Source organism: Corylus avellana, chromosome ca5 (genome assembly GCF_901000735.1).
Source record: "Corylus avellana chromosome ca5, CavTom2PMs-1.0".
Taxonomy (NCBI): domain Eukaryota; kingdom Viridiplantae; phylum Streptophyta; class Magnoliopsida; order Fagales; family Betulaceae; genus Corylus; species Corylus avellana.
Window position 1 is genome coordinate 32,886,311 of NC_081545.1, and position 26,507 is coordinate 32,912,817.

The 26,507-nt window shown below is 36.5% G+C and overlaps 4 protein-coding genes and 3 non-coding genes across 7 annotated transcripts; 5 read left to right on the plus strand and 2 right to left on the minus strand.

Moving 5' to 3' along the window:
* Nucleotides 1–383: 383 nt before the first annotated feature.
* LOC132181007 (cullin-3A-like) lies at nucleotides 384–4,284 on the minus strand. The gene is made up of 2 exons (XM_059594045.1): nucleotides 3,850–4,284; nucleotides 384–2,931 (listed from the first exon to the last, which is right to left on the minus strand). Exons 1-2 carry the CDS (start codon nucleotides 4,008–4,010, stop codon nucleotides 888–890), a joined length of 2,205 nt encoding a protein of 734 aa, XP_059450028.1. The 5' UTR covers nucleotides 4,011–4,284; the 3' UTR covers nucleotides 384–887.
* A 2,202-nt stretch (nucleotides 4,285–6,486) lies between these two features.
* LOC132182962 (small ribosomal subunit protein uS4y) lies at nucleotides 6,487–9,818 on the plus strand. Its single transcript, XM_059596336.1, has 3 exons — nucleotides 6,487–6,595; nucleotides 7,242–7,623; nucleotides 9,417–9,818. The coding sequence occupies exons 1-3, from the start codon at nucleotides 6,568–6,570 to the stop codon at nucleotides 9,598–9,600; spliced, it is 594 nt and encodes a 197-aa protein (XP_059452319.1). The 5' UTR covers nucleotides 6,487–6,567; the 3' UTR covers nucleotides 9,601–9,818.
* Nucleotides 9,819–11,119: 1,301 nt separating this feature from the next.
* LOC132180922 (uncharacterized) lies at nucleotides 11,120–12,656 on the plus strand. Its single transcript, XM_059593920.1, has 2 exons — nucleotides 11,120–11,621; nucleotides 12,284–12,656. The coding sequence occupies exon 1, from the start codon at nucleotides 11,158–11,160 to the stop codon at nucleotides 11,593–11,595; it is 438 nt and encodes a 145-aa protein (XP_059449903.1). The 5' UTR covers nucleotides 11,120–11,157; the 3' UTR covers nucleotides 11,596–11,621; nucleotides 12,284–12,656.
* A 2,229-nt stretch (nucleotides 12,657–14,885) lies between these two features.
* Nucleotides 14,886–16,888, minus strand: LOC132180921 (tubulin alpha chain-like). The gene is made up of 4 exons (XM_059593919.1): nucleotides 16,680–16,888; nucleotides 16,337–16,571; nucleotides 15,813–16,183; nucleotides 14,886–15,717 (listed from the first exon to the last, which is right to left on the minus strand). Exons 1-4 carry the CDS (start codon nucleotides 16,770–16,772, stop codon nucleotides 15,064–15,066), a joined length of 1,353 nt encoding a protein of 450 aa, XP_059449902.1. The 5' UTR covers nucleotides 16,773–16,888; the 3' UTR covers nucleotides 14,886–15,063.
* A 3,520-nt stretch (nucleotides 16,889–20,408) lies between these two features.
* On the plus strand, nucleotides 20,409–20,535 carry LOC132183465 (small nucleolar RNA SNORD14). The gene has a single exon (XR_009440430.1). It is a non-coding gene; the product is annotated as a small nucleolar RNA SNORD14 (small nucleolar RNA).
* A 171-nt stretch (nucleotides 20,536–20,706) lies between these two features.
* On the plus strand, nucleotides 20,707–20,829 carry LOC132183461 (small nucleolar RNA SNORD14). The gene has a single exon (XR_009440426.1). It is a non-coding gene; the product is annotated as a small nucleolar RNA SNORD14 (small nucleolar RNA).
* Nucleotides 20,830–20,979: 150 nt separating this feature from the next.
* LOC132183466 (small nucleolar RNA SNORD14) lies at nucleotides 20,980–21,102 on the plus strand. The gene has a single exon (XR_009440431.1). It is a non-coding gene; the product is annotated as a small nucleolar RNA SNORD14 (small nucleolar RNA).
* Nucleotides 21,103–26,507: the final 5,405 nt, after the last annotated feature.

Here is a 26,507-nt window from a genome sequence, read left to right on the forward strand (position 1 = left end):
GGAAGCTGAAGACCGCAGCCAGCTCTTCCAGACCGTTTAGCCACTCGCAGTTTCAAGCCCATTTAAAATTTTTTGAGGTTGCTATGCCACGACACGGGCTGAACACCTCCTTCCTCAACCCAATTCCCGGCCTGTTGTCACGAAGTATTTACTTGGTTTTTGTTCAGAATCGGCTGGTAGAAGTTATTATTCAAATGATTCATCTGTTGATAATAAAGTTTTTTACTACGAGAAACCGAAAAAACTAGTTTATTGATTTTGTCAAACTTTTTCTTTTCAAAATCATAACGTGGTGCAAAACCAAATTTTAGCTGGAATTAAATGATAGCAATGAACTAAATCAAATTGGAGAGCTACCTATTTTTTCGTCCACGGAACCTAGCAGTACAAAGTTTCCACCTTTTTATGCTTACAAGTAAGTTTACAAGGCAACGTTTTCTTCTGCTCATTTAACAAGGTTTTTTCCACAGAAACAAACATTGACAATTCCACCAGCAAATGGAACAATATGAAGATAAGAAAAAGATTGAGAAAGTAACTTAGACAATTCAGAGCTTCAAACAACAAGTAGAGCTACCCCATTCTGCCCAGAAGTTTGCCTGAGGGGGGGGACTCAAACGTGTTCCAAGAGTTCATAGCAGCCTTCTGCTGCGAAAATAACATGGACCGCCAGGATCAGAAAATCCCATCTTCCAACCTAGCCCACAAAGAGTTCAATCAAGAGGAGCTCATAGATTCTACGCAGTAAAGATGCTAAATCGAATTCATTGAAACCCATCCAAGGCTTGAGTAATTCGAGGACAATCCTCAATTTAAAATAAATGGAGGGTACAACCACACGGGCCATGTCCAATACCTTGACAAAATGAGACAATCATAGAGTTTCTTCAAGCAAGGTACCGATACATTTTCCTATCATTTTTATCCCTCTCCAAAAACTCTCTCTCAATGAGGGATTCAATTCGTTTTTTGATAATAACAGGGTTGGGTAAGAACCGCGCCTGCAGCTGCTTCGTGACTTCAGCAATAATGTTATTATGATCTAGCATCCGCCTTGACTTCATGATCCTCACAATCGCTGCCTCAATCTGAGGCTTCCTATCTTCCTCTACTCTCTGCCGGGTTTCTTGATTTTCAGGTTCAGACTCCCTCTGTGCAACAACAGTACCTATTTTTACCTTGTAGAGCTTGCTTGTGAACTTTTCGTTAAAGAAAAAGGCATCATCCTCCGCTATGTCCTTGCTCATAGGCTCCTTCCGCAGAACATTCTTCCCCTTGACACAGGCCAGAGACTGTAGACATCTCTTCAAGTCTGAGGCAGGTATCTCCGTGGCTTGTTCAATCTCTTTATAAGTCATGCGATCGGCATTATTGAAAAGCATCAGTACACACATCTGGTAGGTGGAAACATTCAGCTCATGCTTCTGGCCCTTCCCAAAGGTTGCTTTCAAATCAGCGGTGCCCATATTTGTTTGCCAAGACAGCCTACGCCCAGTATGAGTCCCAAGATAATAACTCCTGAACTTCTCACATACCCCTAGGATTTCTGCTGGAAGGTTGCATGTAGCACTTGGTTGAGTTGGCCACGAACCTGTAGTGAGCACTTGGACAGCTAAAGTAGGGCTATCCCCTACTAAATCGGGGCCATTGCTCGCATAGAAGCCCTGCATTGTATCCTGAGAGGTCTTCATATCAGTGAACATACCTTCCAGTTTAGATGTAAACTGATATCCACATTCTGTTTTAAGCTTAACAATCAAACTTCTTTCTGCATCATCAGAGACAGTTTTCCCTGCAAGAAGCCTCTTGGCCAAATGTTGCTTGTAATACTTCTCAAATACATCTTTCTCTTGGAGGTAACGGAAAAGCATCATGACCTTGTCCAGTACAACCTCCACATCCTCCTCACTAACTCCTCTGAGTCCTTTACGTAGCTTGTCATCCACAAACAAAGAGATAAATTCTGGAGACCGAGTGTTCAAATTAATGAAGTACTCAAAAGAGGAATTCAAAGCATTCTGGAATGTTTTGTCATTGCCAAATGCCAAACTGATGATTTTGTCATATTTATCTTTTAAATCCAGGAGCCGCTGCACAAAGTCTACAGGATCCCTCAACCTTTCTGGATCAGTAACTAGTTGCTTACCAGTATCCCGAATGTATGAAGTCATGACATCCCTAACTATTGAGAGTCCTGTGGGCACTCTGCGAAACAAGTTATACATCCTTCCCAAGTCCTCATATTTGTCATTCACAAGCATATTAACTATGCCCGAGTTCTCCATATGGACAAGTCTCTGCATGTGACTTTCAATCATCTCCTTCTCGACCACATTAGTTATCTTGTCTAAACTTCTTGTGTCCAAATAATGGGACACTCTCTCCATTTCTTCATTTAGACGTCTCTCAGCCTTTTTTAGATAATCCCCACAATCACAACACTCAATAAATTGTTGAGACTCAAGACGGTAAAAATCAGCTGAAACTTCAAGAAAATGGTGCTCAAAGTCTTCTTGGTAAACAGTAGAACCTAAATCCATTAGCATCTTTATAATATTCCTCATCAAACCCCTATTTATAACTTCTCCATTCCTTTCTCTATGCACAAGCTCAAGAAGTGTATCCCGAAGCCTAGTCTGGGTTTTGCTGGAGTGGATAACAACATCTCTCCACAAATTCAACCCAAGCTCATGAACTGGGGTTTTGTGTGTGCTTGGGATGAAAGTCCTATCCATGTACATCAATATATCTCGGATCATTTGCAATGCCTTGTTATGATCTGCCCATTTCCTGTTCAGCTCTTCCAAAAATAACTCCCCCTGTGCAGCTTCAATCGATTTAGATATTTCACTTAGATGCGAAGTCATAGTTGCCACAAGTCCAGAGTAGAGTTTTTCTCCAAATTTGTGCAGCACCATGTTGTAAGCATTCCTGTATGTATTCAGAATCTTAAACATTAGAAAACGCAAAGTGGTGGGAAAGAAAGATATCAACCGCTCATCTTAGAAGTGACAAAAAAAGAAAAAAAGGATAAAATATCGGGGAGGTAGTTAAGTGAAAAAAAAAAAAAAAAAAAAAAAGAGAGAGAGCGAATATCTCTACGGACACAGTATCATGTAGGAAAATAGGTGGAAAGGGGATGGAGAGAGAGAGAGTCCACCAGTATATCACAGGAAAACCACATATTGCGCTTGAATCAAAGCATTAAAACGTATATCTGTAAAACATATAGCTAAAATAAAAAGAAATTACAGCATGCGAGAGACCTCATAAGGGACACTGCATCAGAGGAAATAAAGCACGCTGAAATACAACTAGTACACACAGAGATACCACTGAAGTCTCCTGAAATTGAAACTATCTTCCACTAGTCTGGGAACAAATCAGATATAAAGTAACACCAAACTGACATGGGACATTGAATTGAAAATGGCATGCTTCCAACAGTTTCAAATTTACGCATGCAACAGCAAGCAACATTTTCTGCATCATTTTCAATCTTTTTTCTTTTGCTTCCAGATGCATAAACCAAATTTCGATTTGCTCTCTTACTACTTCGGACCGTATGAATCCTACATTATTAATGCACTTCTCATCCATGTCCAAGCTTTTCTTTTCTTTTCTTTTTTGCTTTATGAATCACTCCAAGCTTTTACCAAAACAAAACAAAGCCAGGGGCGAAAAGACCCATGCATTATCAAACATTATCCAGGTCAATTTTGAAAGATAGACATAGCATAATAATCGAAGCCCAAAAATTCATTAAATATGTTCTTGATCATCGCCAAAAAAAATTAAAAAAGTACAAACAAAAAAACTGTGCAATTATGTAAAACAAAGCGGCAAAACCTATAAAGCTCTTCGAAGCTGAGCCCGCTAGCATTATGATTGTAAATCTCGTGGATCGCATGCTCCAGAATCTTCCACGTCTTCTCTGGGTACTTGGGATCCACCACGACCCGGTGCTTGAACGCCTCTATCTGGAAGTTCTTCTTCTTCGGAGCGCTCATCTTCTCCGATTACAGCTCTCTCACAAACCCTACTACCACCACAGAGATTCCGATTCTCGGTATAAATCCGAACCGAACCCGAATTAGCCCCCCGAAGCGTCAATTCGAACCCATAAAACCCGATTAACACGGAAATTGGATCCTATGAGAAAACCCTATCTTTTGGCTCGAATCACGTTGAGAATAGGGTTTCTGAGGTTAGGAAATGGAATGTTAGGGTTAGGTTTGCGCGAGCACAACGAAATTTGAGACGAAAATTAAAATCATAGAGTTGAGTCTAAAGTTTTTAAAGGGTCGCATTTGGACAAAGACATAATAAAAAATAAATAAAAATAAATAAAATATAAAATATAAAATATAAAAAAATAAAAGGAGATAGATACTCCACTGTCTAGAGGTCTTCAACTTTTATCAAATTATCACTAGCTTCACCTATGTTTTAAAATTGAGAAATACTACATATTATAATTATATTGCACATTCATCTAAAATAAATGCTATGTGTTAATAAGTTTTTTTATATTTTGTCTATATTTTTTAACAAATTCAATAAATCAACTATTAGTTTTATAGAATCTACTATTGCCTTGTGTGGAGTCCAACATAAGTCTACAAATTTAATGTCCCCAAATGGTAGCTCAATTGACTGTGAACCACGCTTCATGAAGCAGAGGTCACTAGTTCGATTTTCCCCTCCCCCTTCCCTTCTGTGAACATGTCAAGAAAAAAAAAAATCTACAAATTTAATGGTTAATTTATAAAATAAGATGGACCAAATATAAAAAAATATATTAACCGCTGACATTTCTCTTCATTCAATAAGGCAATTTTGACACACTCGTTAAAATTGTTCTCTCAATATTACTTCTAAATTTTGTTTTATAGGGTCTACTATTGACTTGTGTAGAGTCCAACATAAGTTTATAAATTTAATGTCCCCAAATGGTAGTTAAATCGGCTGTGAACCACGCCTCATGAAGCGGAGGTCACTAATTCGATTTTCCTCTCCCGCTTTCCTTATGTGGACATGTAAAAAAAAAAAAAATCTGCAAATCTAATAGTTAATTTATAAAATAAGATAAACCAAATATGAAAAAATATATTAACTGTTGACATTTCTCTTCATTCAATAAGGCAATTTTGACACACTCGTTAAAATTGTTCTCTCAATATTACTTGTAAATTTTATCTATTTTTAATAAGTTGTTTATAACATTAGTACGACATTATGTGAAATCAAACAAAAATAACAATTATTCTATAAGGGTAACCATTTCATTCTAATGGTATATTTACATATCAAATGTGTCCTTCATTTTTATCTATTTTTTAATATGATGTTTATAAGATCCATAATTGAATCATCTTTTTTTTTTTAATCTTAAATCACCGTTATCCTTTTTTTTTTCCTTGTATTTGTCAAAGGAACCAAAAAAAAAAAAAAAAAATGAAGAAGACGAATCAGAAAAAATTAAAATTTGATGTTAAATATTTTTTTCAAATGAATTTACAAGAGATAAAAGTTGGTAGTTAGTAGTTGTTGATTTATGATTTTGCCTTTGTCGTCATCTAATATGTGAAAGTCTTCATAGTTGACAATTTGGCTACACCTTGGGTCCTTTTGGCCTTGTGCATCTCCCTCCGAAAGGGGTCCGCGTCTAATCAAAAGCGGCCCCAGTCCCACAGTGTGATAAACATAACAAATCTGAATGAGTGCAGGATTTTGACGAGTCCCTCCCTGGTTAATTAATTGGATTGGATCATGGCTTGCTAGGTCATTTTCAAATGAAGGTGAATTTTTTTTTTTTCTTTCTTTCATTTATGGTATATTTGGACGGATGAAAACAAAATAAGGATAAAAAATTAACGTCTTACCAATCAGATAAATATGACGTTTTACCACACAAAACCTTCACGTAAAACAAGCAATCACGACTATAAATAACCTAATTAGCTAATAAGACCCAAATAAAATTTAAAGACTAAATTATTTTATTTTTCCTTCATCAACATTTTCTGGTCCATTTTTCTTTATTTATTTTTTCAATTTAATTATTAAAATTGTAGAAGTTACCTGGTCGATTTGAAAAAAAATATATGAGAAATGAACCAAAAATGTTCATATATAATTACATCTCTTTCTAAATGCTTAAAAATTTGAAAATTGTTTGGTTTTGATTTAAAAAATTATCGTGACATGATAAAAGTAAATTTTTTTTTTTTGGTGGGGTTCATATTTGGAAAATGTATTGAATATTGAATTTTTATTAATAATTTTGAAAAAAAATTGTGTTTTTAGTTTTGAATTTCAAAAGGGCGAGAGTCGGACCAAAATCTAGATAGGGCTAAGCAGCGAAAATAAGCCCAAAACCCGATCCAACGATATGGGCGAATCTACAATCACAGCCTAATTATGTGGCAAATTCGTAATTTCAAGCATAAAGGAATTAGGGTTTTGGGTTTGAGTATTTAAGAGAACCATTCTCTCATTTTCGGTCTTCTCGACCCTCCCTTTTCATTCAGCACCCTCCGCGCCTGATCGGAAGCCGACGGAGCCATGGTCCACGTCAGTTTCTACCGCAACTGTATGCTCTCTCACTGAAGTATACGTTTGTATGCATATCTGTTTGTATGTTTTTTAGATCTGGTGTAGCTTAGGGTTTTCTTTGAGCTAAGTGGTTGTGCGATGCCGTTTTGATTGGTTTAGGAATTGTACGTGATGTTTTCCTTTTGGTAATTTGGTTGATAGTTTTCTTTGATTAGTACGGTTTGATTTCACTGAATCCTTGTTTCAAGTTCGCCATTGTAACTTAGTCTTTTCTGGCTGTGTGCTATGTTTGTTTGTCGAGAAAACGCGGGAAAAACAAAAGGACATTTGAAAGAAAAATCTCCTAAAATGTGCCTATTACGATAACCTGGATAGTTGGAAGGAGATTTTCAATTTTTTTTTTTTTCCCGAAGATAGCGAATAGAAAATATGATACCCAAAACTAGTTTGGTTTCAATTTCTTTCCTCATTTTGGTTATTCTAACTTTATTTAATGAAAGATTTTATTTCGTTATTACCTTATCAATGGATTTTTTATGAAATTTCTCTCGTCTAATTAACCCAATTGTACCCTTAATTATCTGTAACTTTTTTATGCTACGTCGAAGCTAAGCTTGTTTGAAACCTTAGATTATGCTCTTAATGAGTATTAACTGTTAATGTGCAATGTTGGGTGGTTTCAGATGGGAAGACATTCAAAAAGCCTCGTCGTCCATATGAGAAGGAGCGATTGGACCACGAGCTGAGGCTTGTGGGAGAGTATGGGCTCCGATGTAAGAGGGAGTTGTGGAGGGTTCAATATGCTTTGAGCCGCATCCGTAATGCTGCCAGGGAACTTCTCACTTTGGATGAGAAGAATCCTCGCAGGATTTTTGAGGGTGAGGCCCTTCTGCGAAGAATGAATAGGTATGGGCTTTTGGATGAGAGCCAAAACAAGCTTGATTACGTCCTTGCTCTGACTGTGGAGAACTTCCTTGAGCGCCGGCTGCAAACCCTTGTGTTCAAGTCGGGTATGGCCAAGTCGATTCATCATGCTCGTGTGCTTATTAGACAGAGGCATATCAGGTATAAACACTAGTTGTTCCTAACAAAATGGCTAAAGCATTTCTTCAATCTGTTTGTTTTATCCTTTTATGTATACATGCTCACTGTAAAAGTAGTTTCAATGTTAGTTGTATTGTGATAGAGAGTACATGATTGTGTAATTTGTAGTTGTAGTGTATTTATGGACTTCAAAACTGTATAAAATTGAGTTTTCTGTTGTATCAAGTTGTTCCTTAATGAGCTAGTAAGGATGAAAGTCGTCGTCTTTGTGCATGAAATGTGTGACCTTTTTCACTGCATTGACTATTGAAATGCTGAATGCTAGGCTGCTATGAATCTTTGAACACATCCTAAATTTTGAATCTACTTGGATGGACACATGTAAATTGCATGTATGACCGTTTTGAATTACATTAGGGTGTTGAAATGTGTTTTTGGTGGTATGAACATGAGGTCTCTTTTGACCAAAATTAGAGTATGTGCTTTTAATTTAAAAAGTTCTGGTTTGTTGAATTTTTTGTTACTATTATTCCACTTGTTTACTAGAACGTTCAGAGTGATGTCAAGACACGTTTGATAGACAGGAATAGGTTTAGGAATGGAATAACTATCCCTGTCGTTTGGTTTGTATATTATTCTTGGCAATAATCGTTGCATTGAGGAATAGCTATTCCCCCATGAATGGAATAGCCCAGAATTTTTTTTCCCCAAAAAACCATTCTTTTAAAAAATTAATTAATTTTCTGAAAAAAAAAAAGAAAAAAAAAAAAGAAAAATCTTCTCTTCATGGGCCACCCAAACTGGAAGCACCAACAGTGGTTGCAATCTCCCTGCACCATAGACATTTCTTTTTCCCAAAAAGAAGGGATTTCTCTGGAAAAATATATGCACGTGTACATTTTCCTTGATTGCTCAACTTGACACAATTTTTTTGCGATTTTTGGTTTAAAGTACCTTTTCAGGGAATTTTTGGTGTGCACAGAATTTATTGATTTTATTTGTACAGATACTCCTGGAAACAAGTCCTTTTGACTTGATGGATTTCTCAATTTGGCTTCTGGCCTCTTTTTGTATCAGCTTGAAAATTGGGGGACCTTGATGTTGATGCTCTTTAATACTTGCTGATAACTTGGATTTGTTTCCAGTTGATTGAAAAAAGAAATAGTATTGAATAAATACTTTATTTGTTGTTTTGAGTCTTTTTTTACTTCAGCACAATCTTCCTAATAAGTGCATACGCTTTCAAGCTCTCCTCTAGTAGTTGTGTGGTGGGACTAGGGTATGTCAACACCAGGCTTAATCAGTCAATTCATTTTATCATGACTAGTACATAGAGTTATGGAAAGTCAGAAGAGCTATCAAATGTTGATTTGCTTTTGTTACTGAAAAGAATTGACGTCCTTTACTTTCTAATATATTCTAGCAGCTTGCTTTAAAGATTTAATAATAGGATTTTTTTCAGATTATGAGGTGATTAACCTCTTTGTTGCATTAGTATGCAACTATTCCTGCATAAGCATAATCAAGCCATGTTATAGTCACTAGTTCTTTGTAACACTGTTCATGTTTGGCCTGTGCTATTGTTTTGTGCCTTGGGTGCATGTTTAGTGTCTTAAGCTTCTTTGTCTGAAGCTATTATGATTTTCATAGGGTGGAGCTCAAGTGATTATCTTGCTTATCATATTAATGTTTGGGCACGAGCACTTTATATTTGTTTTGACAAGTAATCACGCAGGAGCACTTTATATTGTGTAGCAACTTTTTTCCAAAATGCTGAAAACATCTCACATTTTATACGCTTCTTTCCTTGTCAGGGTTGGGAGGCAGGTGGTTAACATAGCATCTTTCATGGTGAGAGTTGATTCTCAGAAGCATATTGACTTCTCTCTCACTAGTCCCTTCGGAGGTGGACGCCCTGGTAGAGTGAAGCGAAAGAACCAGAAGGCAGCTGCCAAGAAGGCTGGCGGTGGGGATGGAGATGAGGAAGATGAAGAATGAAAGCTTAGGCTAGCTTCATCCCTAGGAACTATTTGAGTTTTTTCTTGTTGTCCCTGTGTCAATCTTTTGTTTCATGTTTTATTACCCGACTCTTTTTTCTCCAAATCTTTATTGTAGTGGATTTTGGTACGTTTTTCATTTTGATTTATTTGGAATAGAACTGAAATGCACTCTTCTGGATCTCAAGGATTTTGTTTGAATGAAATTATTTTGCAAGTGATGCTGCATTCGTATATTTTATTCGGCTTTGTAGATACGTATATGTTGAGACTCCACATCCAGAGGCTTGATGTCAAGCTTTAATGTTTATTCTTGGGTTCATCATGCTTCGGTTTGGCCCTGATTAACATTTCCTAACGATGCCATTTTTTCTCAATGTCACCAATCACCTCGGTTGTACTTTATTTTCTCAGGCCACTAGTTTTGCTGTTTCTTTAAAATTACTTCCTGCTGTTCGAACAGTCGCATAGAGGGGCTGTGCGGTTCACAAATCTCTTATATTTCTAAAAGCTGTTTAAATTGCGTTGTAACTTGAGAACCCCGAGATCCGATCCATTATTTCCTGCTCCTGTTGGACTGCGCCAATTGAAACACGCATCATTGGCACCTTGCTAACTCGCTCTCGTGCACGCTTTGAAGACATATGTCACGAGTTTCATGTGAAAAACTGAATCAATTTTGGCAAGGCTTCCTCTACCGGACTCCACCTGTCCACCTGGGTCCCCTCGGAAACCAACTGAACCTTAACCACAATTATATTATAAACATTTCCGTGGCAACTTCCCACTTCATTAATAATTAAGGTTAGGCCACCCATGCAAATTGCAAAGGCATCCAAAAAGCTATTTTGACCCGCCTCAATCATATTAATACACATATGCATGCCACGCGTCACAAGCATGTACGTAGCGCTCCCAAAATCACGTAGAGAGTCACCGTTGCTTGTGAACCTCTGTTCCACGTGGAGACCACTCAATCTCCAGTGAAATAGTAAAATACATCGAAATGCAATTATGCCACAATCATCCTTGTCAACCACAGCTGATCGTGACCCAAACCCAATCTCCTTCTTACACTTAATAACAGAAAATCCCAAGAGGGACTAGTGCGTTCATGATTAATCCCCTGCGATTATCTCGTAAGCAAATATTCTTACGCGATTATAAATAAATAAATAAAAATCTATTTGAAAACCCCACAATCCCCCAAGTGCGTGAGACACTGAGATAGGTCGTAGTGACGTGGCATTCAGCCAGTGATCGCAAAGACCTGCTCCTAACAAAACGGCAACGATCTTGGATTCTTGATGAGCCCCATGGACTCGTCCCCACTAATTCCAGTTCCAATTGAAACTCCATATGTCCTCTCCATAGACACGTGTCGCCAATAGAGCCTCTCTCACGCACGAAACGCCCCGTATCGCTCCTTTTATCATTATAAGTATACCTGAATTCCACACCACAACACGAGAGAGAAAAAAGGGTTTTCTTGCTCCCCTCACCCATAAGACGTAGCGTAATATTGGAGATATTGGAGATATTGGAGACGAAACTAAATATGACGGTGAAGCCCGCGAACGAGTCGCAAGAACAAGGCTCTTACTCCGTTTCTGAGCTTCAGAAACCCAAGAAGGAGCTCTCGTCGCCGGGGCTGGGCGTGGAGTCCGGTGATCTTGCCGGAAAGGTCTCGAAGGATGAATGGAAGTTGGAGGAGACGGAGGAGTCGCCGAAGTCGGTGGGTAAATGGGGAAAGTACGTGCACAGCCAGATCCTGAGGATCAGGGAGGAGGACTCACACCTCGGCGAGGATTTCAGTCTCGGCGTCAAAGAGAACGGCCATCTTTCTGTTCTTCATCATCATCATCATCATCATCATCATCATCATCACGATCACGTGGATGCGCCGATGGACGTTGTGATATTCTCGAAGCCGATCTTGCCGAACTCGCCTCTCAGCCGGAGCCGGAAGACCACCACCGTCGATGCGTTACATTGAATCAAACCGAACGTGGTGCTATCAAGGTAATTAGGTTCTTGTTTGTTGAGTTGAATCAATCCAGTTTCTCAATCTTGATATCTAAGTTTTTGAATTTCTGTATTTTTTGTTCTTCCTAAAGCTTTCTTTTCCTTTCTATCATTTCCGCTGGTGTTCTCCATTTGGACACTCAGAAAAACGGAGGGAAAAGAACAGAAATATAAAAACTTCCTAAAATCACCTCAAGTAAAAAAATAATAAAAAATTCAAATTTTGGTTTCCTTCTCCGATCTTTCCTCGCCGATGGAGCACGAGATTTAAATAATTCCATTCTCCTATCTTTCAAAATTTCTACATAACAGAATCTCTGGTAAGTTACCGCGGCCGGTAAATCGGTAATTTTCTTTTGTTTTTTTTTTTTAAATAATAATAATCAGTCAATCAGCCGTTTGGGTCAAGGCAAAAACCATATCATGAAGATCCGGCCCAATACCATTTACTGCTTGGCTTATTTATTTATGTTAACTGACTAACTGTAACGCACATGAATTAAATAACTAAATTTATGATTTTTCTTTCATTTTAAGAACTGACTAAAAAAGTAACAGCTTTTAGTTAGAATGAATCTGAATTAACAAAATAGATTTTTAGATTTATTTTGTTGAGGGTATTGAAATTTGTACTGATTTGGATTGTTTTGTTTTGGCAGGAGTAGATGAAAGATTTCGTTAAGCTGGTAGGAAGAGCGTGAAGTTGATCAAATCCAAGTCACTTTTCAGTTTTAATCTTTCTTATAGAGAGCGAGAGAGAGAGAGAGAGTCTTCTGTGTACAGTGAAGAAGAAGAAGCAAGGAGAAGCTTAGTGTAAACAAAATGATGGGCCTCGTCGATCCTTTGCAGTAGTCTCCGTAGGCTTTAGACCAGATGTAATGTAATGTAATGAAATGATGTGGTTGGTTAGGCTAAAAGGAAGATGGTCTGCGTCTACCTATTTTCATTCCTATCCACATACTGTTAACGGGGCAGTACCTGATGTCAAAGACCTGGAAACACGGGCTCCATGACTTCATGGCATATTTGTCATTTCCTCCAAATTGGATCCTCCTATAACTGTCATTTTAAAAAAAAAAAAAAAAAACAAAAACAAAAACAAAGAAATTCGGAAAATGAATAGAAAGTAAAACTGAGTTGTTAAAAAGCTACCAAAGGAAATATCGCTATATTATATTTGTTGGGGTTTTTGTGATTGTATTTTATTTTGTAGTCAAATGGTTGGAATTGTAAAAAAATTAGAGATATGATAGGGGCTCAACTGAATTTTGTCTAAGACCCGTCTTTTATTGGCATGGCACAAACCCACATAATTTTATTAACTTTCACGATCAGGATATATTATTATGATTGATATGTTATAATTTTATTAACTGAATTTCTAATTTCCTTAACGACTATGAACTGAAGTTTATAAGTCACAAGGAATTGTGATTTAGATCTTCTATGCATTAATCTCATTAAGACACCTAAATCACATATAATGTAATTGACTATATATTTCAGATAAATAAACAGTGTTTGATGTTCTTGTAATTCTCATAAAATAAATAACTTTATTAATAACCAGAATGTCATACAAAATTGAGTTTTATCATTTATGGCACTACCCATAACAGATGATGTCCACAACCCAATTTTGTACAAATAAAAATCAGTTAAAAAGTATCTTTACATCTACACATTTTTATAACCCAAAAAATACATAAACAAAGTGATCAGCAATAAAATCAGGAGTTGCTTTGCAAAGATCCTATGCGCCAACTTGTACGGCCATCTTACTCACCCTGAAACCATCGATACGAATTCAACAATGATTATAACTATAGTTAAATTTGAAGGTATGAAGCGGAGGAGGTATTGGCTTCTATGTTGATTTATTCTTAACAAAACTTATTTGGTTAAGAATAGTAGCTTTTGAAGATAATGTAGGGCTATGACCACTAGGCTCTAGAAGAGTTTTTTTTATGGAAATTTAATATATGACACTTTGCAAAAGTTAACTATACTTAAAAACCAATGTAAAAAGACCAAGTGAATAGGTGTCATCAAATATTCACAACATATTAGATCATAGTCTCCATTTAAGTGTAATTTTGAAAGAAATTATTAACTTGAAAGAAGTTATAAGCAATAATATTGGAGTGTATAGAGTATAAATAATCACATTATTCATTTATGCAAGAGGAAAATTATAAGTGGAACTAACAATTATTCAAAACAACCTACCTCCATAAACTATTTGTTGGTGTGCCCGTTCAAAACATGCTTTCTTTCTCCGTTCAAACAAGCATTTTTTTTAATATTGTTAATCTAGAGCTTTTTACCATTTTAATTTAGAGCCCTCAGGCTTTAGTTTGTTTTTATATTCTTTATGAATGAAAGCACTACTATTTATTAAAAAAGAAAGCATTTATTCACAACATATTTGATCATATTCTCCATTTATAATTATATTGGGACTTTGGGAGGCATGAAGCTGGAACAAAATGAACTGGGAGAAAAAGGGATAGATTTATTGCTATGCACTTTGATCAATACGAGGACAATCGACTTCAATATCACTGACATATAAGTGTTTTGATACATTTTTAGCCATCATATTTCAACCCACACTCTAAAAATTCTCTTATTTGGACATGAAATATAGACACTATATAGTATTATACTCGGAAGAGTTGATATCCCATGATATACAAATATTATAGTTTGTATGTTAATATTATTCTAAAAAAATAATTAAAAAAATAGTAGTTTACTTAATTGTAGCTTTTGGAGATAAGAAAATATTTCAGTGAAATAACTTTTCGTTCAAGTAATGTTTTTGGCTACAACCATAAAGCTTTTCAAGAGTTATTTTATGTAATTAGAAAATAGACACTTTGCAAGTATATATTATATTTATTAATTTCTCAACATTTGTGCTTGCTTCAATATGCCAATATATGGGGCTGTTTGTCTCCCTCTCCACTCTTTCTAGCGAACCACCCCTTCCTACTCTCCCAAAAAGCCTCCCGCTTTGCCTCTCTGCCGAACCGGCCACCGGATACAAAAGCAGAGCTTGAGACACACTGCAAACGGTGTCGTACAGGAGGGCACTGCCGCGATTGCGCACAGACTAACGATTTCATTTCCTTTGGTTTTTTTCCTGTTTGCCTCAGGAAGAAGATTGAATGGGTTTGCTTTCGTGGATGAAAATTGAAAGGGTTTAATTAAAAAGTAAAGAAAAACAGTTTTTTGATTAGCTATCTAAGATAGAAATTTGGAGGAAGAATGACCATCTCACATAAAAGCCAAAGAAAACATAGAGAAAATGATGAACTAGTTGTTGAACAGAGCTGACAAACATCCAGCCATTAACAAAAGAAACATAGAAACACGAATCCCCTATTTCAAACCAATGAGTCCATTGGCAGAACCACCACCACCGGCCTAGTGCCTAATACTCATCGCCTTCATCATCCTCCCCTTCAGCGGACTCCGCCCCAACTTCTTCGTAGTCCTTCTCCAGGGCAGCCAAATCCTCCCTAGCTTCGGAGAACTCACCTTCCTCCATACCCTCACCAACATACCAATGCACAAAAGCCCTCTTCGCGTACATCAAATCAAACTTATGATCAATTCTAGAAAACACCTCCGCCACACTCGTCGAGTTGGAGATCATGCACACAGCCCGCTGAACCTTGGCCAAGTCACCCCCTGGAACCACAGTCGGAGCCTGGTAGTTGATCCCGCACTTGAACCCAGTGGGGCACCAGTCCACAAACTGAATGGTCCTCTTCGTCTTGATGGTAGCCACCGCCGCGTTCACGTCCTTGGGCACCACGTCCCCCCTGTACATCAGACAGCATGCCATGTACTTCCCGTGTCGTGGGTCGCATTTTGCCATCATGGACGACGGCTCGAAAGCGCTGTTTGTGATCTCAGCAACCGAGAGTTGCTCGTGGTAGGCCTTCTCGGCGGAGATAACCGGGGCATACGACGAGAGCATGAAGTGAATTCTCGGGTACGGGACCAAATTGGTCTGAAACTCTGTCACGTCCACGTTCAGAGCACCATCGAAACGCAGAGATGCAGTCAGTGATGAAATCACCTGCTCACAAACACAAAATCCCCTATTAGCAATGTGACCATACAGATCTGAAAAATGAGATGAACAATGCTTGATTGATTGATTATATTCTGTACCTGGGAGACGAGCCTGTTGAGATTGGTGTAAGTGGGTCTCTCAATGTCAAGCGATTTGCGGCAGATGTCGTAGATCGCTTCGTTGTCGAGTAGCACCGACACGTCGGTGTGCTCCAGAAGGGAGTGGGTGGACAACACACTGTTATAAGGCTCGACGACGGAGGTGGAGACCTGGGGGGAGGGGTAGACGGTAAATCCGAGCTTGGATTTCTTTCCGTAGTCCACAGAAAGCCTCTCCAGAAGCAGAGATCCAAGCCCAGATCCTGTCCCTCCACCCACCGCATGGAATACCAGAAACCCCTGAAGCCCAGTGCAGTTATCAGCAAGCTTCCTGATCCTGTCAAGGCACAGATCCACTATCTCTTTCCCAACTGCAAAAACAGAAACCCCAAATTGTTAATCTACAAAGAAAATACAAAATAATACAATTGTTTCTGATACGGATTAAGATTAGATCTGTTTCAAGTACAGATAACAGAGCCTTGGCTAGAGATTTAAGTTTTGGGTTTGGGTTTTGTGCTTACTTGTATAGTGGCCTCTTGCAAAGTTGTTTGCTGCGTCTTCTTTGCCGCTGATGAGTTGTTCGGGGTGGAAAAGTTGGCGGTAGGTCCCGGTCCTGACCTCGTCGATGACGGTCGGTTCCAGATCCAAGAACACGGCGCGTGGGACGTGCTTTCCGGCCCCGGTCTCACTGAAAAACGTGTTGAAGGCGTCGTCTCCGCCACCGACAGTTTTGTCGCTTGGCATTTGTCCATCAGGCTACAAAAAAAAAACACCCTGAAATTAGTACTCCCACAGCCCAAATAGGAAAACAGATGGTCTTTTAGGCGGATCTGGTAGATCTGTTGAGAAGAGAAAAGGCTATACCTGAATTCCATGTTCAAGGCAGTAGAGCTCCCAACAGGCGTTTCCCACTTGGATACCAGCCTGTCCGATGTGGATTGAGATGCACTCTCTCATTTTCGGTTGCTTGTGTGGGGAAGAGAGAAAAGAGAGAAAAAGAGAAGGTAGGCAAAGACGTATACAAAGACGCCTGGGCCTGGTGTGGAAGAAATGGTAATAAGAAAGTGAAAGTAGAATGGAGTATAAATAAAGAGATATTCGATGGCAAGAGCCGTTTGAAATATAGATAAGAATTAGTGGAGAGAGGCTTTTCGAAAAAAGCGCTTTGGTGGGATCCAGCTGGTTCTGACCGTTTAGGCGCTTCAAACATTCAAAATTTGAAATTTGAACCTCCAATGTGCAAGAGAGGCAAGTCTAAATGCTAGTAAAACCTATTCAATGCGATTGTCTTTCAAAGAATCCTCGACCGCAGAGGAGGGGAAATATATTAAGATTCAGATTTTGTTTTATTAACTTGTATCTATGGTATGATATTATAATCATTTTTTTGTTTTTTTTTTTTTCTAAGCAAATAATGAAAAAGATATTTAAAGATTCTCGGCAAATAAGCCCAACAATAAAATTATATTGCGAAAAATAGAAACAAACAGTACGAAATTGGTCATAAAATGATTCGATCCAATAAAAAGCTGTTTTAACACTAAAAATAAAAAAAAACAAAACTGAGCTTTAACAATACCCAAGTTCGTGCGAAGTAACAAAAACATCCTCATTTCATAAAATAAATGTAATTGAAATAAGGTATTTTAACAACCTACATATAAGGGATTCTAAAGGGAAGCGAAATTTGAACTAGTGACTTTCGTTTTAGGAGGCGTGATTCACAACCGATTGAGCTATCTCTTGGGGACGAGATTTTTATTTAAATATTTTTGTTTAATATTTTGGTTTTTCATTGTGAGCTATGAAACAAAAATGAGTACATTTTTAATATTGATTTAATTTTATCTCTTTAGTATAGTGTTTTCAAATTTCAATAGATACTCGAAGCTAAAAAGGTATCCGGAACGATTTCAGTCATTTAGTTTATTGATATTCTTTGTATAATAGATGCTATTACACGTACAAACAAACTTGATTCGATTGACTTATTTGATCTTAAACTTGAAAAATAATCTTCTATAATTGGTGTGCAATGGTTATTTTTCGGTATCATTCGTCATTAGTAGCTTAATTATTTTTACATAAATAAATAAATAAAATAATTTGATTTTTTTTTTTTTTATTTCAAACAATCATTTGCAAAGCATTGGGAGAGAAATAACAAGAAATTTCGAATCATCAATTTGGAAGAGATGATGGAAATAGATAGGAGTTTGAATTGGTCATCGTTCTAGTAACTCTTCTAGGCATAAGTGTATTCATATTATAAATCTAATTAGAAGAGCTCTTTTTTATTTTTCTTTTTTTGCCGAAAGCTTGTGAGGAGACTGGTATTCATGAGTTTGTGCCAGACTGCATGTCATGTGCAAGGTGCCTTTAAAATGCTCAACGAATGAAATTGAGCATGCTTTTAGAATGAAGATTCGATATTAATATATGCTTCATTAATGATATTAATCAGGGCCAAGGCTATAGAATATGAGTTTTTAAACAAATTTTTAATGAAAGAAATTAATTATAACGTTTTACGGAAGAAAAAGAAAAAAAAAAACTATTTTGATGAAATATTGGAGGAAACCAATTATTTATCTGTTTGTTATGTTGTGAGCTGACCTGCTTCTCATCCATTTTTATTATCCTCCTACTACTTTTTCCTTTCATGGTTTTTTTAAAGATGAGTCTTCAAGTCTGTATTATCTCTGCAACGAAGAAAGTCTTGAATATTGGTGTCTCAGGTCTTCAATGGAGACAACTACATGGACAAGAACAAACAACATGGAGTTGTCTTGGCTTCTCAATTCCACTTTTGAATTGGTGCTCCTAATTCCCTTCTTCCCTCACAGTTCTTTGGAACATGATCATCTTCAATTAGTTATATTTAAGGGATACTCTTGTTCTTTCTTTTTTTGAAAGGACAAAAATAATGAAGAAAGGGGACTTGGAAGCTTTAAGAAGAAGAAGAGAAGTTTTTGAAGTCAGAAAAAAAAATATGTGCACAAAACAGAATGAAAGAAAGAAAAACCTGTGGGCAACTATGGTTAAGAAACAGTTAGCATGATGTACATCAAAGCATGATATACATCAATTTGGCATATGAGATTGGTGATAGATATTTGTTTAGTAATGTAGCATATTACTAAAGAGTTTATAAATATTTGTTTTGTTAATATAAATTAATTCATTAAATACTAGGCAGACCACATCATCACTACCACTACTAGGCAATGAGACAATACCAGCACCATCATCTCTCCAAGACCATCATCTCCCAAAAATATGAGGGGTGATGGACTCACTGGTGGGAGAAACATGGACTATAAATATAAAATTACTCATTAAAGCATTTTCATAGTTTTACTTGAAAGTGAGAACATTACAAAGGGTCAAGGAAAAGACAACTTCTTAAGTTAACGAAAGGGACAAATTCACTTAAAAAAAAAAAAAAAAAACTTTGATTCAAGGGCAAAATGCGGAAATTTGTAATTTGACGAGGGATTGAAAATTTTACTGAAAAATACAATTCAGTGAAAGATATTTTTATAATGAGAAATTATCTCAACATTTTGAGTTTCTAATTTTGATAATTACATATTGAGTTTTGATTATTTGCATCATAATTTTTTCGATCCTTGAATGACATGGATGCAATAAAATGTTTTATTTTTTTTAATAGACAAAAGATAAAATAGAGATGGGCAATAAAGATGAAATTATACACAAAGTGGGAATGAACCGAATAATGTTACATGTCAGTCACGTATTTTGTTCAAATTAATCTGATTTTTAAAATTATCATTAAATTATACCGATAAAAATTAACCTATAATGACATGAAACACCTCTAAATATAAGTCATGCATATAAATTTATTGGATGTACGTGGAAAAGGGAACATATGCAACTTGAGAAAAAAATTGGCCGGAATGACTATTTGTCAAATAACTAAAATTCATATATATATATAAAAGTGTCAAATTTAAAAATTTATTTTGTAATATTCTTTTTTTTTTTTAATAATTTTCTTACGGTATACTTCAGATTTTACATAAATTCTATTAAGAAATTGATAAAAAAAAAAATGAAACCATAAAATGTATTACAATTACAATTATAAAAAACTTAATTTGATACAAGTTCAAAAATATATATATTAGTTTCCATATGAAATATCAATTGGCTAGAGACTACGCTTTATGAAGCGAAAGTCATTAGTTCGAATCCCCGACATGTTAAAAAATATATATATAAATTAAACACTGTACAGAGAAGGAAAACACCGAAACAATCTGAAACCGTCCGTTCCATTTGAGATCGGACGGTTCTAGTAATCCAAGGGCAGAACCCTCATGAATTCTTAACCCTAACACCAACACTATATAAACCGCGCTACACCACGCTCTTTGCCAGTACGAAACCCTTCTTCTTCCTTTACTCTTTGGCGCTCAGATCGCTTTTCATTGTTTGTTGTTATTTCGTCAATCTCTGTTTCTCAATATATAGAAATATCCCTCTGTTTTCTGTTTATTGCCTTTTTCATAAGTCGAGCGTTTGTATATATGCGTGATTGTGATACGGCGGGGATTTTGTTGTTGTCTGTGATGATAAATCCAAAGGCTTGTTTCTCATGAACATTCGCAGTGGCCGCCTGAGAGCTTTCGCCTTTCGCCGGGCTTGAGAGCTCGTGCTGCTTTTTATCCTTCCTTGGATGTCTGAGACTCACACCCCATATTTTGATCACTGCAAGTTGTGATTGAATCCCATGGATGCCTTGGAAAGATTTTTTTTTTTGCTTGAATCGCATCTAATTATTTCTCTGATTAATTCTGTATTGTTGTTGAAATTTTTGTTATTATCTGAAATGTTGAAGATTGTTTTTGTTTCTGCAAAATGTTGATGATGATAAATCCTAAGGCTTGTTTCTCAAAACATTCGCAGTGGCCGCCTAAGAGCTTTCGCCTTTGCCGGGCTTGAGAGCTAGTGCTGCTTAATCCTTCCTTGGATGTCTGAAACTCGTTTCCCACTTTACCTACAACAATTATTGGCATAAAATGAAATTGAGCATATATTTCATATTTCATTGTTTATGTTGCTTTCTGAAAATTTTATTCTGAAACTTCAAAACCTCGTTCTGGCTTTTGACATTGTTATTGATATTCAAGAGGTCCAATGATGATAATCCGAAGGCTTGTTTCTCAAAACATTCGCAGTGGCCGCCTAAGAGCTTTCGCCTTCGCCAGGCTTGAGAGCTAATGCTGCTTTTATCCTTCCTTGGATGTCTGAGACCACCATCTCACTATAAAGACAATAATAACAGGCCATATAAAAACAGGGCGATTTCTGGGTTTAGATCTTATTTTATAACTTGGCCCAAAAAAAAATTTAAAATTGTGCTCGATTTTAGTGGCTTCCCAAACAATGGACTTTTACACGCCCTAGAATCAACCAAGCAACCCCATCCCAAACAATGGATTTTAGGCCTTAAAGCGAAGCAAAACCTTCTCCCTCTAGACTGGTTCACACGAGGGTCTTCTTCAATAACCTGTGTCGGATGACATCTTTAAACTCTTTGACTGTCGTCTGTCGAACGCTACCTTCAACAGCCAAAGCAAATTTCATAAGTCTTCTCTTACTCTAACCTCTTTCATTGTGGAATTCTTCTAGAAAACCGTCACTGTTGGCTGTAAATGTTTTTGGCGTAGCATGTAAATGTTTAATAAATCCACCACAGTATGAGGCCAACCCATCACTCTGCATTCACAAATTCAACTCAAAAGCCATATAGCGCTAAAATCAATATTCCGAAGTGCAGAAGAATTAGTTTCAATGTTTTTTTTCCTAGTTGATTTTAAATATAAAAAAAATCGTACTTAGATTGGCAGTGAATGGAGGTAAATTGAGGTAAAATGACAGTCGTTGAAGAGAATGTGAGGCCGAGGTGCCGGAGACAGATTTGGCCGTTGTTAAAGCAAAATGAAGTTGACAGGAACTAGAGATAGATCAGCATTAGAACTATCTAAATTTTGGGAGAGCAATTAATTTTACTTAGTTAATCCAATGCAAATGTTGTTAGTACTCTTGCACGGTTACATATAAATATGCTTTCTTCTCCTCATTGGCTCATTCTATCCGTTTGAAGTCATTTTCCATTAAATCTTGGTCTATAAAAGTAGATGAAAATGCAGCCAAAATTAAAGCTGCACTGCTGCTGCTTGGAAATAAATATACATGTATCCGAAGGGCAAAGTAGTTTCTGTCGGCTGTAGCTATGTCACTCTACAAGTCAATGCAACTTCATAAGCTCTGTCAGAGGTTTGAAGGGTGATTTGGCAATGCCTGATTGGTTCATTGTGGCCGTGGAAGGTGAAGGATGGAAGTTCCACTCCCCACCGGCGGCCCCATAGATTATTTTAAAGTTGTGAGAAAAGAAAAATAAAGGAATGAAATCGGGGTCAATCTCCCTTTACCTCTTTATAGTTTGTAAGAAATTTTACCTAAGCAATGTGTATAATATATGACACGAACAGTGGTTTCGCCGACAGATGCCTGTGGGCAGGGATGACACGGGCCCAATAAATACGTCGAAGCCCACAAAATACCCGAACGGTTGAGTCCCATCCATCTATAACAAATAGTCATCATTAAGAAACAATTTTCATAGTCATTTCTCTTATAATAAAAAAAATTTTGGAATCTAGGATTTGCTGATAACTTAGGGTGGGTATCGGTTCAGTAAAGTTATTTTCGGTCGGTTAACCGAAATTATCGGTTAATTCACCGATTTTAATTCGATGACAAATTATTTGAAAATTTTGGATTAATTTCGGTCGGTTAATCGGTTTAACGTGGGCTTTTTTAATTAGGCCAATGCTATTTTTAAATGGGCAAAAAATGAGTTATTTTGGGGGCCCAAATTGTTTTTTTTTTTTTTTTTTAAAGCTAAAATAACTTATTGAACATAAGATGCAAAAAACTGATCAAATACTTTCAACAAAACATCACTCTGCAAAATTCATCCGTCAAAGCTTTAATCCGTATCAAATTTGGTGGTTCAGTTCGGTTAACCGATAACAAAAATTTTATACCGAACCGAACCGACGTCGGTACAAAAAATTCATACCAATTTTCAACTCGCATAAGTTAGTTGATGATTAATTTTGGTTCATTCATAATCGATATGTTGTCGGTAATCATAACCCCTACTGATGACAATTTTGAAGTGATTTGGCCAAGTAAGAGACTTATTTTTGAACCAAATAAGATAGCCCAATACGAAGAAAGGTTCCCCAATAAACAATCCACTAAGAGATTGTTGCCGTACGGCCACAAGGCCGCTAGATGAACGCAATCCCATAGAGGCTACAAATGATTTTGCTGCACTGCTAAAAGGCCGCTAAACAGGAAATCAATAAAATTATTCAAAAAAAAAAAGAAGTAAAATGACAATTTTATTCCTATGTTTTAAGGAACAGTCTCCTCTTCGATTCAAATGGATCCAGTTGTAATAAACAGGTTGGGTATGGCTACCAACCATGTCAGGCCAGGCTTACTCTTGTACTTTTTAAAACAAACACTATACTCCCATCATGTTTCTTAAGCCCCCACATAGCCAAACAAAATTCCTGTATTTTAGGCCCCTATCATGCTGGAAAAGATGCAGAAAATCTGGTAAGGCCAGCGCTGAATGGTTAAATCAACCCAGATCTATTATGAAGTGTTAATGGGCCTAAAACTTAGGGCAGTACAAAAGCGGCTGACCAACATTCATGTTATAATTATTTCCATGAGGAGTGACAAAGATGGTGATGTGCCTTAAAGCAAACATACTACTTTGTTTCGTCGGACTCGGAGACTTTGGAAAAAGTAGGATTTCCACACTTGATTTATGGAACGTTTCATTAAAAAGTTGTCCTAAAAAAGTAGGAAACTTGGTGGGTTCTTTTTTTTTTTTTACCCCTACCAAACATCCCTTAAGAAAAAGGGTATTATGTTTGAACAAGCCCAAAAGGATGGAGTCACTCATGAAAGTTGCATTTAGGTGCCCACATGTCTAAAGCTATCTCATTTTCTTCTTTCTTCACTATAGCTCGTTATGCTCCAAATAATTAATTAGGGAGGATATTATAAAAAAAGTTCATAAAGTTGGAATAAAAATAAGGCATATGGGGCGGCTGCATGATTATGATTTTGACATGTTTGAGGGCCCTCAAACAGGTGTTCGGCCTGTGGGTTGGGGATCTTGGTTCCGTAGGACATGGCCCAGTACCATACCCCCCTCTATTTAGGCCCTGTTGTTATCTTTAAAAAAGTTTCATTAGTATTTGATCTGTTCCACATTGCATTTCAACATACAAGCAATCATGCAAATTGCACTTGTTTTCTTTACTCTTTTGCAGTTTGCCCCCTTACATTATGTGCACTCATTTACCCATCCATTTACTTTTTTTCTTGCCAGGAAAAATATCCTACTTAGGGTCCGTTTGAAATTGCAATTTAAGTAAATATGATTTTAAAAATTACGTTTTTCTAAAATTGCGTTTTTGAAATCACAAAGGCATTTAGTAAAATATATTAAAAAATACTTTTTTTATTAAATATTTGTTATGAGAAATCGTAATTTTGATTTAAATTCGCGCATTTTCAAATAAGCACTCCCTAGTTTACTTGTAGAAATCACATTTTTTTTTTTAAAAAAATTAAATACTTTTAAAATCGCAATGCCCAACGCCTTATGTTTTGTGATATCTTTTAAAACTGCAGATAATTCTTGCATAATCGTAATCTCAAACGTACCCTTAAAAGAGCCATCCGATAACTTCAATAATAATAGTTTTCTTTTAAGTTGAGTTGTAACAAGTTTTTTCAAGTTAATCTATTAAATTGACATATATTTTTCCAATAATCCTATTAAAAATGTACGTGAATCACATACTCTAATGATAAATGTCAATAAATCACATTTTAGAAAGTCTCAAGAAAAAGAGATGCACTCATTAAAAATGCATTTCTAAGTTGACAGGAGTGATGAATTTACATAGGCTATTTACACATTCCGACCATACCAAATCATTTCATGTTAAGTGCTGAGCTGTTGAATCAAAAATTTCGGCTTAGGGATCTCCATAATCAAGCTGGATGAGGAAAATGATAGTGTATTAGGTGGAATGCTTGGCGTAATCAAGATTCATTTCTTTTAATATATTAATCTCAAATAAAGTTAAAAGACTTAAATTATATATGAGTACCCAGAAGACTAGGGCTTGGGTCCATCAGTTATAGACCATTGACTTCCGACTCTTGTGCATCACTTTCTTCCTCTTGCACCCACTCTACTCCCAGCTTCACCCCTAATATATATATATATATTTGTTGCCTTTCTTCTTTCTTCTTTCTTTACTCATTCTTTCTTCTTTCCTTTACTCATTCTTCATTGCATGCGAGTAATGATTAACAACAACCATTTCTAGCTATAACGGTATGAAATCCTATTGTAAACTGGCAAAAGAAATTACTCAAATCCAATCTATTACACTGCCATATATTTTTAAAGCAGATGACTCAATTTTCTCAAACCCAAATAGCAAATGCTAATTCAATAAAATTATTTGGAAAAATATTTCAGAAAAATTAAATACGCCAAATTAACTTGCGTAAAACGGGTGTCATAAGTGGCATTACTCTATCTTAAAACCCTAAACCATTAGATTGACAACTTATATATTTTCCTTCAGATAGGGTCGGTTTAGATTTCCGGAATCAAAACACGTGATTTTAGAAATAACGATTTCAAAATGTATAATTTGAAAACACTTTTTTTTTTTTTTTTTAACAAATGTAGGTAGTTAAGTGTTTAATTAAATTTCGGTTTGACCTTTAAAATTGTGTTATTTAAAAAAGTACTCAAGTGTCTGCAATTTAAAATCTACTTACAAACGATACATTTTTCGCAATTTTGCTTTAAATAGCGTTTTTAGCCAACAAAATTATAAAGCGGAACAAACTCATAAATTATTGTGATTTGTGATGGTAGACAAAGCAATGTTATGCACCCGATGATCCACTCATATATTATATGAAGACCGGAATAATTAGAACTCTAATCTCTAGCAGCATATCACATGCCTCAATAGCAACATAGTGAAACATAAACTAGGCCAAAATTAGGTCACCAAAACGGATCTAATGTCCCCAAAAGGGGCTACAATACAACCTAAGCCACTTCATTTGATTTACAAATCCTTTCGGCTTAACAAAAAAATATAATATTTATCCTCCTATGAACACTTAACGCTAACTTTAGAGCCAATAGGGAGCCAAAGGACCACACAAGTACACCTAGTTGTCAAAGGATTAGCAGACCGTCTCCGTCCTCTTTGTGACTTTGACATGACTTTCAACCCTAAGCATCTTATTAATTAGTTTTATAATTAGGTTTCGTTGTTTAATTATACTTAAGGTAATTCAACGGCTGGGATTAGTCGCCGTCCGTATAGCATTCCTTCGGCGCTGTCACTTTGATGGCATTAACCTGAGGATTGGAGGATCACAGATCATTTTTTTAGCATAATTTTGATAGGATGGGGACGATAGTCTTAAGCCTTTAATTATATCAAGAAGTGTAAAGGAAAACATGGGATTGGGCCACTAATCTTTTTCTCTGACGGGTTAGTTTAGAGAAATGCTAAGATAATG

Bases quoted from the DNA above. Each gene is read 5' to 3' on its own strand.
- LOC132181007 (XM_059594045.1), bottom strand. From the start codon at position 4,010: ATGAGCGCTCCGAAGAAGAAGAACTTCCAGATAGAGGCGTTCAAGCAC. The intron at 2,932-3,849 runs GTTTTGCCGCTT...GAATACATACAG, and splicing joins AGCTTCGAAGAGCTTTATAG to GAATGCTTACAACATGGTGC.
- LOC132182962 (XM_059596336.1), top strand. From the start codon at position 6,568: ATGGTCCACGTCAGTTTCTACCGCAACT. The intron at 6,596-7,241 runs GTATGCTCTCTC...GGGTGGTTTCAG, and splicing joins CGTCAGTTTCTACCGCAACT to ATGGGAAGACATTCAAAAAG. The intron at 7,624-9,416 runs GTATAAACACTA...TTTCCTTGTCAG, and splicing joins ATTAGACAGAGGCATATCAG to GGTTGGGAGGCAGGTGGTTA.
- LOC132180922 (XM_059593920.1), top strand. From the start codon at position 11,158: ATGACGGTGAAGCCCGCGAACGAGTCGCAAGAACAAGGCTCTTACTCC.
- LOC132180921 (XM_059593919.1), bottom strand. From the start codon at position 16,772: ATGAGAGAGTGCATCTCAATCCACATCGGACAGGCTGGTATCCAAGTG. The intron at 16,572-16,679 runs GTATAGCCTTTT...TTTTTTTTGTAG, and splicing joins GCCTTGAACATGGAATTCAG to CCTGATGGACAAATGCCAAG. The intron at 16,184-16,336 runs GTAAGCACAAAA...CTGTTTTTGCAG, and splicing joins TGCAAGAGGCCACTATACAA to TTGGGAAAGAGATAGTGGAT.